At 39.4% G+C, this 19,642-nt stretch overlaps 1 protein-coding gene across 2 annotated transcripts in view; it reads left to right on the top strand.

The window, feature by feature from the left end:
- The window catches only part of CDIP1 (cell death inducing p53 target 1), a 300,130-nt gene that overhangs the window by 178,714 nt on the left and 101,774 nt on the right, over positions 1-19,642 (top strand). For both annotated transcript variants that reach the window (XM_044089467.1, XM_044089468.1), the window contains exon 4: positions 11,048-11,312. In XM_044089467.1, the coding sequence (XP_043945402.1) occupies positions 11,048-11,312 (265 nt within the window). The remainder of the gene's footprint in view (positions 1-11,047; positions 11,313-19,642) is intronic.

Genomic DNA, 19,642 nt, shown 5'->3' with positions numbered 1-19,642 from the left:
CAGCCCTCCACCTCTTGCGTGTCTCTGACCTTCGATGAGCTGATGCTGCTGGACTCACGAAGGGCGTGGGAGTCCCTGGATACTATGGAGCTTCTCCCTAGGGGGCCTAATAAGTTCATATCTGCCCCCCTAGATAATTCTTCTTGACAAAAAGTGTGACAGTTGATGCTATGGTGGTGGTGGCAGCCACCAAAAAGGAAATGTCTGAAACTTCCTTGTCTATCCATCCTCCTAACAGAGATTCCAGGATCATGGATAGATATGGGAAGCGCATGTTTAGTTCAGCGACTTTTGTTCTTCATTCGCTTAACTATTTAACCCATTTTAACAGACTACAAAGAGATCTCCTTAAAGAGCTGGGAGATACTCTTCAGGTACAGTAGCTGCAGGAGCTAAAGTTGCTGCCCAGCTTGCTACACTCAATTCTATACTGAACTTGTCCATGTGCCGCATTTCATATGCAGCTGATGCACGAGTAGGGCAGCGGCTACAGGAGTTGCTCTTAGGAGTCACTCCTGGATGCAGTTGTGTTCCTTCATGGAGCCCTTCAAGTCGTCATTCGTGAATACCCCCTTTGATGGCTCATCCCTTTTCGGGCCTAAAGTCAAGGAAACCTTAACCAGGTGTGAGCAGGATGGAAAGACTCTTGTCTGCCATCTGGATCCGTTTTTCCACCCCTACCAGACCCTACCCCAAGGGTCAAAAGAGGAGGGAAAATGCGGTTCTGAAAAGCCCAAGGAGCCTTTCAGGAAACACGTGAACCCCCCCCCTTCAGGGGCAGAGGAGGGGGCATTAATGGAAGACTCCATCCTCGTGGCAGAGGGGGTCCGCAACACCAGGGTGACAGAGATCACTTCTTTGGGAAGCCTTACCAGCGCTCCTGAAAGGAGGCCCGACTGTCCTGCTCTGGAGGTGGTCGGGGTCGCTTATCTTTGTACCCAGACTCCTGGCTCAAAATAACAAGCGACAACTGGGTACAAAGTATCATTTCCAGAGGATACTTCATCCCTTTCACCACACCCCCTCCACCGACAAGGAAAATCCTGGACATTCCACCCAGTTACACGGAACAAGCAGCAGTAGAGGTCCAGACATTGCTAAGATAAAGAGTCATCCAACCAGTCCCAGCAGACCAGACAGGATCCGGAACTTACTCAAGATTTTTTTTAGTTCCAAAAAAGACAGGAGACTGGAGACCTATATTGGACCTCGGCAGACTAAGCAAATCTGTAAAGAAAGAGAAGTTTCGAATGGTCATGCTTCAGTCAATAATTCCCTTCTTAGGGAAAGACAATTGGATGTGCTCGATAGATCTCCAGGATGCGTACTACCACATAAAAATGGCCAGGCCATCCAGGGATCATCTGCGCTTCCGGCTGGGAGCCAATCATTACCAGTTTCGAGCCTTGCCCTTTGGTCTCACTATAGCCCCCAGAGTGTTCATCAAATGCATCCAGTGGTCATGGCTCACCTGAGACGTTTAGGATTCCAGTTGTTTCCGTACATAGACGATTGGCTCTTTACCGCCACCACAAGGCATCATCTCTTTCAGGCCAGGGAGTCCACTCTGCAATCAGCTGGGCATTATAATAAACTCAGAAAAATCTGCCCTGTCGCCATTGCAGCATATCGTCTTTATCAGAGCAGAACTGGACACCACCACCACCACCACCACCACGCTAAGACTTCCAGTAGAAAGAGTCTTACTTCTCCGTCAGCATGTCCGCATTCTAATATCCAAAAACAAAGCACCAGTATCAGAAGTTCTGAAATTGTTAGGTATGATGGCAGCAGGAATTCTAGCTGTACCACTAGGTTGTATGCACATGCAGATACTACAATGGCTGTTGTTCACTCAATGGTCTTACCAAGAGCTCCCCATGTCTCGCATGATAATGACCACAAATTCCTGAAAAAAGGATCTTCAGTGGTGGTTGACCTCACTTCATGTTATAATAGGACACCCATTTGTGCTACCCCCTCCAGCAGCCACAGTGACCACGGCGCTTCCCTGATAGGGTGGGGGGGCATTTTCAGGGAAAGAAAGCCCAAGGCACATGGACCAATCAAGAAACACGCATCTGCATATCAATGTCTTAGAGATGAGAGCAGTACTTTTGGCGTTGCAGTACTTCCAGGACCCTTTTCCTCTGGGTACGATTGCGATTCAGACGGACAACATATCAGTGGTCTGGTATTTGAACAAACAAGGAGGAACCAGATCTTACCCCTTTGTCGCAAGGCCCTCTGAGTATAGCAGTGGGCTATTTCCACCCAGCGCTTTCTGTTATCAATGCACATCCCGGGGAAATCCAATGTGATAGCAGACGAGTTGAGCAGAGCAATTTTGTTGCCCCATGAGTTATCCCTCAAGACGGAAATAGTGGACAGGATATTCCACAGGTGGGGCCGCCTTGCTGCAACCTTTTTGCCAGTCACATGAACACCAAATGCAGACGCTACTTTGCCATGATTCTCCCTCCGGGAGAAGCCCCAAGGGATGCACTCGTTCATGATTGGCTTCCCGGGTCTCCTCTATGCATTTCCACCAATCCTGTTGATACCCAATGTATTACAGAAAGCCAAAGCCCTGGGAAGGACCATCTTTCTAATAGCTCCCTATTGGCCCCATCAGATTTGATTCCCCTTCCTTCAACTTCATCTTTTGGAGGGCCCCTGGATTCTGGACCCAGTTCCAGACCTTCTGACGTACTCATTGGGAGAACTTCATCCCTCTCTGCAGTCCCTGAAACTGACAGCTTCACTGCTCCAATTCTTATCGTAGCCAGGTTCCATAACCTTTCTAATGAGATGAAGCAAATTCTCCGATCATCTCATAAATCTTCCATGAGGAAGCTGTACCTCAGCAAATGGAAAACATTTTTTATATGGGCCGCTAAAAACAATATTGATCCTTACCAAGCCTCTATGGCCTCTATTCTAGATTTATTAACCATGATATTCAGTAAAGGAGCTGCAGCAGCAACAGTCTGTGTTCAACTTGCTGTCATTTCTAACTTTCATCTGAGATTTGAAGGAATGAATATTATGTCACACAAATTATCCAAAGCCTTTCTCAAAGGGACCTTTCATATTAGACCACCTGTGAAATCTCCCTATTCCCCATGGAATCTAAATGTTATGCTTTCCTGCATAATTCTTCCGCCATTTGAACCAGCTTCCTTATGTGACCTCAACTTTTTGTCATGGAAAACCATCTTTTTAGTGGCTATTACTTCTGCCCGCAGAGTGTCAGAGCTTCAGGCCTTATCCATTAAGCCTCCTTATTTGATTTTCCATGCTGTCAGTCTCATTTCAGACAAACCCCTCTTTCTTACCTAAACTAATCTCAACCAAATTATTGATTTGCCAGTTTTCTTCCCCAACCATTCCAACAATTTAGAGTACATGCTGCACAAATTTGATGTTCACAGACAGCTTGGATTTTATTTGGATAGAACAAAAGATTTCAGGAAATCAGACCAGATTTTTGTTTCATTCTCAGATTCGAGGAAGGGTATGCCAGTGGCTAAAACAACTCTGTCTAAATGGTTATCTTTTTGTATCATCTTTGCTTATTCAGCTGCCGATATGCCCTTGCAGCATAAGATTAAAGCTCACTCAACCAAAGCAGTTTTTACATCATCTGCCTTTTCTGCCAGACTTCCTATTGATAACATTTGCACAGCAGACATTTGGTCAAAACCTCATACCTTTATCATTCATTACAAAGTTGACAGGGCCTCCTTTGGATCCATGGTCCTGAGAAATATACTCCCGTGAGCCACCCGAGGTTGATGGTGCTTGGGATGCTACCCATCAGTAAAGAATGAATGGCGAGATAGAACAACTTCACATAAAGAAGTTATGTACTTATCATAACATTTCATGTGAGTTGTTCATCTCGCCTTCATTCTTACGTCCCTCCCTCCTACCCACTCCTGGGCTTTCAGAAGACCGAGATGCTAGATCCTTCCTGGTCACTCAACCCTTCTATACTTTCTCTATTTTGGAGTTATAGAATGACATATGGTATTATTTTACGCAGCAAACAAGATCTGAGGTAACTCAGGGTGTATCATGGGATAGGGACTTGGCCTCAAGCTACTTGAAATCCTCGAGCTTTGCAATAGGTGCTGACACGGAGCTGAGGGATTGGCTTCGAACCCATCAGTAAAAGAATGAAGGCGAGATGAACAACTCACATGGAACGTTATGGTAAGTACAAAACTTCTTTTTTTTCAAGAAAGCCTCTGTGTGTCTGTTACTTAAAATCAATCTCTCTCTCTCTCTCTCTTATATGTCGATATACACAGACAAGCGGACACACACACGCGCACATATTTTTATATGTATTGTTTAGTTTGTACTGCAGTATTAAAAATGAACCATTTTGGGGGTTATCACACCTATCCTTATGGTTAACAAATTAAAAAGAAAAAAAAATAATAAGGGGGTTCAGGGATATTTTAACATGATGGAGAATGTAGATGCATGGAACAGTTTTCCTGAGGTGATGTGGAATCAGAATCAGTAGTGGAATTCATTAACACTTGGTCTAGACATAAATCAGCTCTACTGAATTTTAGTAAGAGGTAGACAATTGGTTCAGCAACAGTTTACAACTTAAATGAGTACATTAGATTGACCAAACCGTCCTTCTGTGCCAGTATTTTTTTTTTTTTGCTTCTCTGTTTCTAAGGACTGTAGGAAAATCTTTCAATCTATTTTATTGATGAGACATTCAGTCTATAACTTCTATCACCACTGGTTTCTGCAAATATGTTATCAGATTAAAAACAGCACTTTTGACTAAGGGCAGTGAGCATGCTTCATTAGATCATTTCCTTAAGAGAACTTTGAATGTTAACAGTAGACTGATGACCAGTGCTGTGCTACTTTTGCAGCATCTACAGTACACAGCTAGCCTTAAGGATGTGTAAACTAAGCGGCCACCAGGGCACAGATCTTAACTTTTTTTTTATTGAGCCACAGAGCATTAGAATGGAGCAGCTGATTTGGCATGTATCTTGTAGGGTATTACACTAAACTGATTGATCTCAATCCCACACTGATATTGCCAGAGTTAGGAATCCTTGACCAGACAGACTTTCATATTCCAGCTACAGCTGCAGGCAGTGCAGCTCATTTCCCTCCCACCAGTGAATAAATTGACTAACAAGTTTAAGACCCCAAAGAGACTCTGTTTTCAGTTACGTTGATTCTTTTTGGAAGTGAGGTGCATGGTTTTGGAAGAGTAGCCCTTCAAGAAGTAATTTGAAGGAGTACTCACACAGGTAAACAACTCCATATACTTCTGAAATTCTTGAGAATTGTAAAAGAAATGAATACAAACATTATAATAAGTCCATTAAATTTTTTTTTTAAAAAAGCTGGACAAAATATAAGAAAGGTAAAGAACAAATAATATATCTGCAGTGCGCACTTTCATCTTTTTTTAAACAAGAAATATATTAAATTATCATTTATGCCATAGGCAATCATACATTTATATAAATGAAAACAAACCATATTGACGTAATCTTGGTTGCAATCATTATACATCACAAACCATTTTGACATAATTTTAGTTGCAGGCATTATACATCCGTTATAATCTACCTAGTCATTGTCAGTCTAACATTAGCTCATTATCTGCCTTCTTTTAAACCTCATTCCTCCCTTGTATGTATTCTTCCCACAGTTCCTATTTTTTCCTATGTAATTTGCTCCTACCCTTTCCTAAGGTCCCAATTCCAGTTGTTTTATCTCTGTTACTATATTCACTACTTCTAGTACAGTTGGTTTAAATTTTGATTTCCATTTTCTAGTAATTGCTTTTTTGCAAGGCCTTACTATATCCAGGCAATTCAGATTTGGCATCATATGTCAGAAAATAATTTCCTAAATACACTAATTTGCTCACCCTGTATCTCTGATAGAGAAGTTTGCAGGGAATCTTTAAAGTCTGCCAACTCATTACACTCCCAGAAAATATGTTCCCAATTGCCTCTTTCTTCCCCATCACACCTCCAGCATTTGCTTTCTACCTGAGGAAAAATTATGTGGAGTCTATGTCGGGTATAAAAATACCTTTGTAAACATTTCCAAGCAAAAATCCTAAAATCTCCTAGATTTTGTTGCATATTAGGCAGACATGCATATACCCCCCCCCCCATTGTTTCTTTGTGAATTGCTTATCCAGTTTCTCTTCCCAATCCTTTCTAACCTCCTCTGATTGATTCTTATAGTTATCATCCAATATTTTATATGCTTTACTAGTTATTCCTTTTAAAACAGCAGCTTCTGTTCCAGATTATACTAAAAACGTTACCACTGCTGGTCTTTCATTTAGGACCCCCTGTTTCTTTCTTTTTGCCTATACTCTATCAGTCCTTGATAGGGAAGGTGATCTCTCTAACCTGCAGTCCAGATAAATTCTTGGCGTCTTCCCATTCTATTACTTTTCCCCCTCTAGTTATTTGCTCCCAATACCTTGGTTGCTTTGACAGTTTTCTCCATTAAATTCCATCCCCTCTTCCCTATTGTCTGTATCCCTAATTGCAGTCATCCCTTTCAGCAGAATCTCCATGCTTCATTCCTCTGTTGGCTTAGTTGTACGAGTATAATATTCTGTATGATTATTGCTATTCTCCTTGAAGATCTGCATCCAAAATCCCAGTCTCTTCTTGTTTCTTGAGCTTCCCCCTGTTTCATCATCCCTTTCCACTTTGAATTATAGGTTTCTGCTTGTGCTCTGTATAGAAGCCTTAACTGTGTAGCTCTGAAATACCCCTTCAGATCAGGTAATCACAACATATCCCACTTGACTCTTATATTCTCCTCCCAGATAAAATCATTCAACTCTTTATTAATTGCTATCCACAACTTCCTTTGGTTGATAAAAATATGCCTGACCTGTGTATAAGACTAAAGAGACTAAAAACATTTTAACTGCTTGTAACTTACTATACTTATCCATATAACAGAGCTTCCAACTTCTCAGTTTTTGTATTATCTTTTGTTTAGTCTCTTCCCACATATCTTTAGCAGCCACACTGGAATCATTTTAATTTATATTTCCAAATGCTTCATTTTATCATGTCCCCATAAATATGGATATTGCTGAACCAGTATGTGTGCGAGTACATAACTTACAGTATTATTTTTGTTTGACTTTGTTAATTTTGTATCATGAACAAATTTTAAACTGTTTCAGAATGTTCCACAGCACTGAAGTGTCCTTTTTTGGTTTTATCACGTATAAAATATTATCATCTGCAAATAGAGCCAGATTTTCTTGACTACCATACCAATAATATCCTTGAATTTCTGAGTCCCTTATTTTCTTTGCCAATGGTTTTAAATATAATTCAAATAACAAAGGGAAAAGAGGACACCCCTGCGTGGTTCCTCTGCTGAAGCAGAAATTATCAGAGAGGAACCCACCTACTTTAATTTTCGCCTCCGTTCCCTCATATGTAATTCTATTCAACCTTATAATTTTATTCAGGAATGCAAATTGGATGATGCAATGGTAGCATTTTCGCCTCACAGCAAGAGGTTCTCCGGTTCGATTCTCGACTGGGGTTCCTTCTGTGTGGAGTCTGCATCTCCTCCCTGCATTCTTGTGGGTTTCCTCCAGGTGCTCCGGTTTCCTTCCACGTTACAAAACATGCATCTGGAAAGTTTCTCCCCGGGCCTTCACTGAAAATTGGCTTTGTTCCGTCTGACTTTCCTGGTAAACAAATGTTAAATAAACAAATGTTTCCATTGCCCTGCTTATAAAGTCCAAACGTATTCTGTCAAATGCTTTCTCTGCATCAAAACCCACTAACAGTGGTATTTTCTTACATTCTGTTTCTCTATGGATCATCAGTGTTCTGTTTATGTTGTCAAATGTTTGCCTGCCCTCCACAAAAAAACACTGATCCATATCTATCCATTTTAGCATCACTTTTGCCATTCTTTTAGCCATCATATTCATAAACACTTTATAATCATGGTTTGGTATTGAAATGGGCCTGGATGAAGCTGGATCTGAAGGATCTTTACCCTCTTTAGGTATTACAGCTACCACAGCTTTCTTCCAGGATGTTGGTCCTCTTAAAATACTGTTAAAACTTTCCAGATCTTTATCAGTTTTTCCGTCCTAAATTCCAGGCTTTCACAGGAGTACCATGTATTCCTGTGGACTTTCCTGTGGATTGGTTATGAGCACTTTCATCTTTGAGCAGTAACAGCACTTGTATGACAAAGTCTTGCTGTTGATCAAAGACGGGCAGAAGTATTGGGAGATAAAATATTTAATTTATCTTTGATATGTTTTATACTGCTCCCTTATTTTTCTTATGAAGAAAACAACAGGAGTGTAATATTTCTGTTACTCTGAATCTGGAGTTCACAAATGCAGCATAAAGCAACCTTACATTACTTTGTGTTATATTTATGACATTCGGTTGTATGTTTGAGGTGTAACCAGTACTGAGGACAGCATCTTTTCTAGAAGTGGTGGCTTCTGCTCAGCCTGTGCTGCTGTAAAAGCACACAGGGCATTAAACAGTCACTGTTCTGTTTGGTGTTGTGTGATTAGTCCTGTAGAAACGTTTGTGTGTGACAGAGGACAGTTGTAACTGAGTGCAGGGAGACTGTTATAAGGTTCTTACCACCGTATGCACTGCATCTTTAATACAGAAGACATAAGACCAACTTTTTAATATATACCAAGGAAAAAAGACTTGATGGATAAAATCGTTGTGAGGTGAATAACATTGACTTTTCTTTCCATCAGCATTTACAAAATCATTCTTATTTAGCCTGTAATGATACCCTTTGCATATTTTCATTTAATTGGCATAACAAGTAGATAAATCAAACGTTTTTCTCCTTAAGATGTTTTTCTGCTTGCCTTAATGTTTTTCAACACCTATATGCAGGATTGTTTGTACTTGTTTATGTTGATAAGCACTAAAATCTTTAAAGAGGGTGGGGATGGACCCTTGACTAAGATGTGGGATCAAGTAGCAGTCCAGAGATAGCAGTACAAAGCTGGAGGAGCTGATTGGGGTTGGGTAGGAGAGGAATAAAGGAGCTGAACCTACTGTTCTTTCCGAAGTTAGTAGGGAAGAGGTGCATGTCCAGGAACACATTTTCCATTTCAGCTCTTTGACAGGGACTGGAGAGCAAATGGAAGCATTTGTTTCAATTATGGCAGGGTACCCATAGGCTTACATCACTCCTGGAAGCAAGTGGCAATCCTGTACAACACCATTTGCATGCCTAGCCCCCAAAAGCATCATGTGGACATATACAAAGAGCAGCAATAACACCAAAATGGAAAACATCTGAGCCTGCCACAGATAACGACATAACTCCCAACATTTGATGCTTGCCCAGAGGAGAATGAATGTGCTAAAAATCTTTCAACCCAAAGGAAACAAACAGGTCAGTGAAACAGCTGAGGACAGGGGAGAAAAAAGAAAACAAGCAAAAAGAGCCCATTGTTTACTGCTTTCTCTTTTATTTGTTTTTTTCTATATTTTGGCCTAAGATACTTCTGTTTAAGAAACAGAAGGGGTTGTGACTGGATTGGTGATTGTACAGTGGCATATGTTAGAAGTTAAAAAGTTAAATTAAAAACCCTTACGTGCTTACCATGTTTTTTTATTTATGCATTTTGTTAAATTCTTAGTTGGCCAACTATTTCTTTTACTTACAATTGGTGTTTCAGGAGTTTTTTTGGTTAAGTATTGAAGAGGTATACTATCCTCAAGAATACACTGCAGTATTTGTATGTTGGGGGAAGGGCACTTGTGAAGGAGGTGGACTGCACTCTTGAATTTTGTAGTACAGTATAAAAGTACTGGCTATTCCTCTGCTGGCCATGATGCTAGGCTTGGCTACTTTAACCGTACCTGGAAAATGTTTTGTATATGTAGTATACTTGTAATTTGTAATTCTGACTCACTACTTTTTCTGTATTCTGATTAATTTCCAGTAACGATGTGACAGATTTTTAAATTTGTAGTTGATAACTTTAATGCTGCACAGATGCTGATTTAATGTTTCATGTTTTTATTAAAGTTTAAAAAAAAACAAGTAGTCATGTATGCTATTATTCCCACCCCAGCAGATGAAGTGGCTAACTTATTTTTCTTTTCCCTATGTACATGATTTCTCCCATCAGTGACCCTCCCCCAGGTTTCTGTCTGCTGAAGGAGGTGGTATACTGATGCACAATATTCCTCACACCACAGAACCATGTGCCATCAGGACTGCAGATGAGTAATTCTAATAGCTGACAAACACTTGCTTTTTATGACCTTAGTTTAGGTAGGAATCGGTATTCTATAGAGGCTGTCTAGATTCATGAGGGCCATCTTCCTCTTTTGAATTTGTTTATACATAGGAATTCTACAAACAATAACTAGGTTATTAATTTGGAAAAACGTGCCTAATTATCAAGTGTCTGATTAAGAATTTTATTCATTCTAGTTTGTTTGACCCTTAAAGGGATGGGAGGTGCATTAGGGAGTAGAGAACAAACCCTTCAGGGTAACAGGGCACCATGGGGGCCACCAGTCGCATGATAGGACAATAAAACAATAAGTATATAAGCCACATTGTAAAACTGTATCAGTGAATGGATCAGAATTTTAGAAAAGCATGTCTCAAAGCAGTTCATAGTAACTGAAAAGATGAGTAGAGTGCATATGGGGCTTGTTTTTAGTGCCACCTGGTAATGTTCATGGGGAAGAGGAAAGCAGTAGACACTGAGAAGTGGGATACAGATATAAACTGACATTAGGAAACAATTTATTGAATATTTATATACTGAATATTCAAGTGCCAGAAACATGTAGAGGGATCAAAGTTGTTTATTCTATTTATTTAGCTATTCGGATACATAACACGTTATTGGCTTGCCAGTTAAGCCTCTGCTTTGCCATTGTGGTATTATATTTCCATAAGTAAGTGTTTCAGGAGTGTTGTATTACATTTAGTGTTTGGCAGATCACTAAATGATTTTGTGTGTTCTTTTCATTAGGGTACTATCCACCTCCAGGGCAGTTCCCTCCTCCAGGACCCTATCCACCCCCTCCGGGGCAGTTCCAGCCTGTAGGTGCTCACACACCAGCACTCATTGTACCAGCAGCAACAACAACCACTGTGACTGTACTACAGGGAGAGGTTTTCCAGGCTGCCCCAGTGCACACAGTATGTCCTCACTGTCAGCAAGCCATTATTACAAAGATCAGCTATGAAATTGGGCTGATGAACACGTTGTTCTGTCTCTTCTGTTGCTTTGTCGGGTACGTATATGCCAGTTTTATTTAAAAATATGAATATGCTAATTTCCATGGTTTATCTCATTAATCTTTAACTCTTGGACTGTATACTTATCTGAGTTAAATCACCAGTCTGCTTTTTTCAACAGTACATTTATCCCTTTTGAGTAACTTTTTTTCCCTTGTGCGTTTCTTACATTTACTAGTATATAACTATATATAACATTGTATTATTGTATGATATTTTCAGTTCCTTTCACCTCTTCCAAACCATTAGTTATTTGACTTTGTTTATTGAGTACTTGATCTGTCATCTTTACCTGATATTAGACAAAGATAAAGATGCATATTGTTGATTTAAAAAGTGTTACACCGCTGATGTCATCTTTACCAAAATTAGAAAACACTTGTGTATTTAAGCTTGCTGATTGATCAAATGCAAATTTCAGGGAAAGTCAGTTTGGCATAAAAATATGCTGAAATAGCTTTTGATGAAACTCAAAAGGAATTGTTTTTTTGCAGGGGACATACCCCCTGCACATCCACACCCCCCAGAACTTGTTTATCCTATGAGAGGTCACACAACAGTGGAAAAAGGAAAACCTCTGCTATCAGTGAAAGTTGCTGGGGCAACATTTCTTTGACAAACTCTCTTTTGCTCAAATTGCATTCAGTCAATTGCCTGGCAGCCTGTTGGATGTGATGGGTAAGTATCCTTGGAAGATGCATGTTAAGTATAGCTATTGTTTTGGGAAGTATACAAGCCAGAATACAGTGAAATCCTGAACTAGATGTAATTAGGTCATAAAAAAATTCAATGCCATGGTGTGATAAAGTCATTTGTTTCTGAAGAATATAACTAAAAAATAGAGAAGATGGAGGAAAGGATGGAAGTTGATACTCGGAAATCTGTCCAAGAAAAACGTCTTCAGAAAAAAGTGAAGGAGGAAGAAAATAAAGACAGGAACAAAAGAAGCATATTTGATTTATTTGTCTTCATATCTGTCCTAAAAGGCTTTCATGTCAGGAAAAAATGCTTGTCAATAATAGTAAAAATTATGAATAAAAAAGGAGACTGAAAAAGGAAAGCTAAGCAAGTCCCCCTTCTTCAGTGAAGGGAGTGAAAAAGGAGAACCCTTGAACATCCATAGATTGTTACCTTAATAGTAACTTCATACTACTCAGGAGAAAGTCACACTTGCACAGTTTTTGCAGGAACTATTTCTGGAACAAGAAACCTTTTTTATGGTGCACCAGTGATCAATTTGAAGGCTTCTTTGTGATAACACAGGATTCTCCATTACCTTTCCAGCTTGTTCCTTGGCTTTTCCCCAAATGGTACTTTTAGAAACCTTGCTAACTGACTATATTGGCTAAAGGATTCAGAGCAGGTTCAAGTTAGTCTTCATCTGAGGATGTTGCTGAGTACAGGTTCAGGTAATTTGACATTGTCTGTTACTTAAAAGTGTCTAGTTAAGTTATACAACCCACCACATGGGCAGTCTTCTAGCTACATTTTACTCTTCCCTGAACAGGACTTAACTGAGAACTAAGTGACTAGGACTGCCTGTCTGAGTTATGCGCGCAGGAGGTAACACTGTGCCCTTTGGTTAGAATGCAAGATTCTTTTGACAGCCTCTTTTTGGCATTGTCTTTTTTTTAACTATCTGGTGACTTCTGATGACTCCCTTTGCCAGATTTCATATTTCTGTCCTTTGTCTTTAGTTTACCAGACTTGTTTTTTTGATGACTGATGGTGAAGAAAAACAGCCTTAAAACTGACAAAAATGCTGAATGTTGTGGTAATGAGTGACTACAGCCAGCCACAGTTGAAAATATTTTGATGTATTTGAAAGTGTGATTATACTTGCTGCTTTTTTTAAACAAATCTTCAAAGTACATGAGCCACTCTACAGCTGAAAATACTATGGCAGGGATGCAGGATGCAAAGAACTTGAGGTAGGGAGAAGAACTGAAGAAACTGCCTAACAATGCTGGTCTTATGGCAGGGAGCCACGATCAACTGACGGCCATTTTTTTGACTGTCTTGAAGGAAGTGTCAAAACAACTTTTGGCAACAGTACAGCTCTCACTTTTCTCTACTGTTGTATAACCTTAGACTAGGTTTATATAAGTTCTGGAAGTGTGGGTGGGGGTATTTTTTTTTTTGCTCTAGCAGCATTCAGTAGATTGGTTGTTGACTGATCAACATTCTTCCTTATGGGGCAGGGGGCTGCCCTGCACAATGGCTAAGGCTATACAGCATGCATGGCCAGTGGCACCATAATCTTATATAAGAAATTTGAAACTGCAGTTAGAAAAATTGACTATTTACAGTGACCACTCTTTGAAGATCTATTGTTCTAATATGCATTATTACTCAGAAATGTAATATCAAATCCCACTCTGTCTATCAGGGTAAGACTAATGCACAGGAAGCAAAGGATGGAAAAATAATATTGTAGTACACTACTAATCCTATTGATGGCACTTCTAAGTTGTATGATACTTCTGCTAAAACAAAATTTGTCAGTCTAATAGTATGGGCATTCTGGTATTACATTTTCTAAAATGTATAATTAGTTTATGAGGCTGATGTATATGAGAGGGCATATGGGGATGGTATGGTATGTGAAAACATTGCACTTGTCAGCAACTTCCCGTTTTGAGAAAAATAAAATATGTTAAAACTAAAGTGCAGTATGATGTAATTGGGAAGGCACCACCCCACTTCCTTCATCTCCATACTTAATAATACAGTGAGACTGCACAACCTCAGGGTAGGTTATGAAATTCTAAAGAACTGGGATCTTGATAAATGGTTGTTCTTAGTGAGTCAAATGAGTACCATGAATAGTCTGCACTCCAAAAGACTTGGTTAAGAAAACTGGGAATCTAAAACTATGATAGTTGGTAACATTTCCACAAAGTTGATTCATTGCATGAGAAGCTGTATGTCTTTTGCCTTCTCCATGAGATCTAGTATTATTTTTGAAAAGAAGAGAAAATGTACTTTTTTTGAAGAGCAACCTAATATTTCTGTGTCTGCTGCGGTTCTATTAGGTGCCGAAGTATTCACAGTTATATATGGGTTGGAAGTCAAAGGTAAGTCAAATGAAAATTAGCTAGATGTTTACATTTCCATAGTCTTTCTATTGAAGGGGAGGACAAGATTTTTCTTTTTTATTGTGGAAGAGGTACAGTCCAGTTACTTTCCTACTGGGGACAATGTCAGAGGGTCAGACCATCATGAAAAGGGTTCAAGACTTTCCACAGTGTGCACAACCTAATGGTTAGGAAAATTCGAAACAGTTGTTTTTTGAAGACATTATAAAGGGCCATTCTTCCAGCTGAGTCCCTCAGTAACCTCACATCTCATCCTCCACAAACTCTTGTATCTTTATTTCCCATTCCTACAGCTCTGTTAGTGGAGGCTGGATATCTCATGTTGTAGCAGTTGGGACCAACTGTTCTCAGGTCAGTGGCTGAAAGAGTGTTTGCTAACGAGTTACAAAATGGAATTTCTGTCAACAGTTTTGTCAACTTGCAAAGAGAAAGGAATGGGGGATCCTAAGTGAAAGACCAGCAGTGGTAGAGTCTTTAGCAGAATCTAGAACAGAAGCTGCTGTTAAAAAGGCATAATTAGTAGGGTATATAAAATATTGCATGGTAACAAAAGGAATCAATCAGAGGAGGATGGAAAGGATTAGGAAGAGAGACTGGATAAGCAATTCATAAAGAAACAAAGGGAGTATATATATAATATATATATATATATGGCTTCCAAATGTGCAACAAAATCTACATAATATTTAGGATTTTTGTTTGGAAATGTTTGCATAGGTACTTTTATACCCCAGGCAGCCTCCAAATAAGTGGATTGCAAATGTTGGAGGTGTGATGAGGAAGAAAGAGGTTATTTGGAACACATTTTTGGGAGTGTAATGAGTTGGCAGACTTTAAAACTCCCTGCAGACTACTCTGTCAGAAATACTGGGTGAGGATATTGTTGTAACTAAGGAAATTATTTTTCTGAGCTGTGATACAGAATCTGAATTGCCTAGGCGTAGTAAGGCCTTGCTAAGTTTAATTCTGGTGGCTGCAAAGAAAGCAAGTACTAGAAAATGAAAATCAGCAACCATATTATAAGTAATGAATATATTAACAGATAAAATAACTGGAAGTGGGATCTTTAGAAAAGGGTAGGAGCAAATTACATAAAAAAAATGAGAATTGTGGGAACAGTAAAAACAGAATAATGTTTTGGAGGAGGAATGAGGTTTAAAGGAAGGCAGGAATCGAACAAGCTATGTAATGTTTGATTGACAATGATTGTATAGAAGATTATATGTGATGTATAATGTTTGCAACTGAAAATATGTCAATATGGTTATATAATGTCATAAGCGATAATTCAATGAATATGTTTTTTGTTTAAAAAACAAACAAAAATAGTTTTGTTAACTCATTCTAAAAACAGCCAGTTCCCTGATTATAACAAAGTGGTTTATATATATATATATATATATATATATATATATATATATATATCTAAAATAGGTTTACCAACATAATGTTGAATGCTAAATGGTTGAAACTGAATTGGTAGAGCACACTATATTCAATGATCAAAATGTTGAAATAAAATTAGTCTAAACATACAATGTCGAAATTATCAAATGTGCCCATTTCTGCACGGTAGTGCAATCTCGGAGTCGATATATTTAAGTAGGGGAGTGTGGGGGCGCAGCCCCCCACATGGGGAGTGCATGGGGACATAGCCCCCTTTCAAAATAGTAGAGTTGATCTCATTGCTTTTGCAATGAAATGATTGTAGACATTTTGATAATTCAGTGTTTTGGGTTGAGGTGTCATTTTTCTTCCAGATGACTATTAGACATATATACACACACACACACACACACACACACACACACACACACACACACACACACACACACACACACACACACACACACACACACACACACACACACACACACACACACACACACACACACACACCTGGCCAACTTCAGCAGTGCAGAACACAAGAGTTCCAGTGGTCAGCCCAAGCTCTGATACTCCCTCCCAGACCTAGCCCAGTGGTTCGACAACAAGTCATCCACTTTGTGTATATTTCCTAATATGTTCCTGCAAACATGCAGGTGTTAGGCTGCTCGCACATCACTGAGATGAACTCCTGCTCTTCTCCTTCCCCATAGATAGTAGTATGTGAGGTAAGGGTGGGGTACACTGTATTTTCTTTTGGTCCTTGCCATCAGTCCCTTACAGCAGCTAGCCCCACTGTACTTACTTTCACAACCTTCGACTTAATACAGTCCTTCTATTCTTAAGTGCTCACTGTTCTAGTAGTGTCCTTTTTCTGTCAAGTCTGTGTTTGCTACCCTTCTTCAACAGTTCCTGCCTCCCAGAACTATGCTTAGTTCTTTGCCCACTGACTACTATGCTTCTGTAGCAGGACTCATCTCCTTACATCCCCTCACTTACTACATCTGTTTCAGACTCTTTTCACAGTTTCCTTTTCTACAGTACTGTCCTGCTTGAACCTGTCAGTACCTACACCTCCACAGATTGTTTTTCTGCTGTCTGTTGTTATCTGGTTCAGCTCGGGATCACTCAGCTTCCCTACCCTTCTCCCATATCCCACCCACCCCTACCATACCTAAATTTAAACCTATCTACAGAACACACCCCCTTAACTCATTGAGTCATGTCAGCCATATACAGAGTTGCCAGTTACACATGTACTGTAACACAGAATACTTTTCTTAAACCCACTACAAAGCATCCCTATAGCAGCCACACCCTCACTAGCTACTCCTTACACCGTTATCAGCACGACACTTAACTGTAAATTATATACAAACACAGTGTTGCAGCAACACCTTATTCTACTTATTCTGCTAACCTTTTACCTTCTTACTTGTTATCAAACTCAACAGGTCATAACTATCTAGTCCCCCACTCAACCACTCAACACCCCACTCCATACTCCTTTAAACAACATCATCATATCTACATACCTTTATAACCGCTCCAAGACAGACCTATTCACATGTAAACATATACACTCGCAGTTAACCCCACATTTACTGCGTCAATATGTTAAACTAGTTACCAAACTCACACACCAATTTCTAGTCAACTGTACCATGATCAAACTAAGTGGTGACATACATCCTAATCCAGGACCTCAAACCATTAATGAAACCTCTCACACTTACTCCCCAAATACCACTCATCTCCCACATAGTAGCTCTACTCTCTTAATATTGAGCATGAACCTAAGAAGCATCCTAAATAAAAGTCGCAAGTCTTATGCAACTAATCACCCATTACTCGCCCAACTTAGCTGTCCTAACAGAAACATGGCTAAAACCCCAGATGTTGTAACCATGGTTGGGATTTTACTATCCATGGACACCATAGGTCACAAGGTGGTGGCATGGCTGTAGTATACAGAAATACTACCAAACTAGAAAGGCTTCAAGACCTCTTGAATGCAGAAATTCTAATCACCTGCCTTCAACTAAACTCCAACAAACACGCCATTGCAGTACGAGCAGGAAAGTAGTACTGCAACCATGTTCATAATAACATAAATCCACAATGAATAGATCCAGGAATAAATAAAAACGACTATTTATTAAAATATTGGTAAGCTTTTTCACATAGGCGCTTCATCAGACCATTAAACAGAGGCATTGGTCATGCACATTAAATAAGATAGTTACTCCAGTAATTTTGTATCTGTATCCTCGGTGGTGCAGTGGTAGCATTGTTGCCTCACAACAATTGTTGCCTCACAACAAGAGTGTCTCCCATTCGATTCTTGGCTGGAGTGCGGGGAGTGCCTTCTGTGTGGAGTCTGCGTGTCGTCCCCGCAGTTGGATGGGCCTTTGAAAGACTTGCGTAAATGGGTGTGCCTTAGTTGAAGGTTGAACGTTGAGCTGGCACCTCAGCATTTGTGAAAATCTACTGCCAATCATTAGTGGACCGGAGTTCCGCTGTGCCGACCCCTAACCGGGAAAAGCCGAAAGACCAACAACAACTCCAATCATTTTATATCTCCAATTAATCTATTAGAGTGTTAAAAAGACCGCACATTAAACACAATAAAAATTATTGTATATTAATGTATCATAAATTACATAAATATACGCTACAATTATTATTTAAAATAAATATATGTGTGTATCTATGCACTAAGTCAATAAACAAATTCTACAAAAATAATGAATATCATACAAAACAGTGTAGTTTTAATATAGATATTACTTAATACTAAGCCCCTTGGATTTCAGAACAGGTTTAATCGAGGCCCTTTCATTAAGGCCTCTTCCCCTGTCAGCTCTAAACCTTAGCATCCATTTAAGCTCACAGTTTTCTGTCAAATTGTATATATCACCTCCTCGAATGGTGGGCTTAATGTGATCAATCACTAGGAATTTGAACTTATGATGTTCATCTTCTGCTAAAATATGTTTAGATAAAGCATTAGTAACACTGCCAATCCTAATCTGGTATAGATGTTCCCGTATTCTATCCTTGAAAATTTTGTCAGTTTTTCTGACACAGAATGTGCTGCAGGTAAGGCATCTAGCCAAATAGACGATATGAATTGTCCTGCAGTTGACATAAATGTCAAACTGAAAGTTTGTTCTGTATCAAGATGTTTGAAGTGTCTGTATGTCCACAAAAATTACATTGCTGACATGGATATTTACCTTTACTATGCAACGCACTTAATTCATGGTCCCTAGGATGACATAACAATACTTTAGATTCTTTTTAGTTTTAAAAAGGAAACTGGGGTTATCTCCTACCACTCTTCTCACATCTGGGTCCGTGACCAACACACGCCAATTCTTTCTAACTATCTCCATAATGTGATTACTATCTGTAGTGTAATGCATAGGAACTTTAATGTGATTTGCTATAAGTAATCCCCTATTCCTCTCTGGAATAGTACGGTTTGGCTATGTCCTGTCTAAGTTGTCCAATTCCTCCTAAACCCGTATCTATCTCATGTATTCCGTAGCTTCTATCATATAATCTTTTCTTTAGTGTACCTAGTTCATGGTTGAAGCCTTTATCTGATGCATTCAGCCTTTATGCCCTCATTTCCTGTCCTTTGATTACATTCTTAAATATGTAATGTGGGTGCATGCTTTTTCTGTGTAGATAAGTTTTCCTAAAGCATGCTTTCCTATAAACACCCGTATTCATAGTGCCATCACTTAACCTCTCCACATATACATCTAGATATTCAATTTTTATGCGAGAGTGATTTATAGTAAATGTCAGTCAAGCGTAGCATTAATTTGTAT

Source organism: Protopterus annectens, chromosome 12.part0 (assembly GCF_019279795.1).
Source record: "Protopterus annectens isolate FY-2018-M chromosome 12.part0, PAN1.0, whole genome shotgun sequence".
In the NCBI taxonomy this organism is placed as follows: domain Eukaryota; kingdom Metazoa; phylum Chordata; order Ceratodontiformes; family Protopteridae; genus Protopterus; species Protopterus annectens.
Note: the sequence above shows the minus strand (reverse complement) of the source record. Positions and strands in the feature narration are given on the sequence as shown.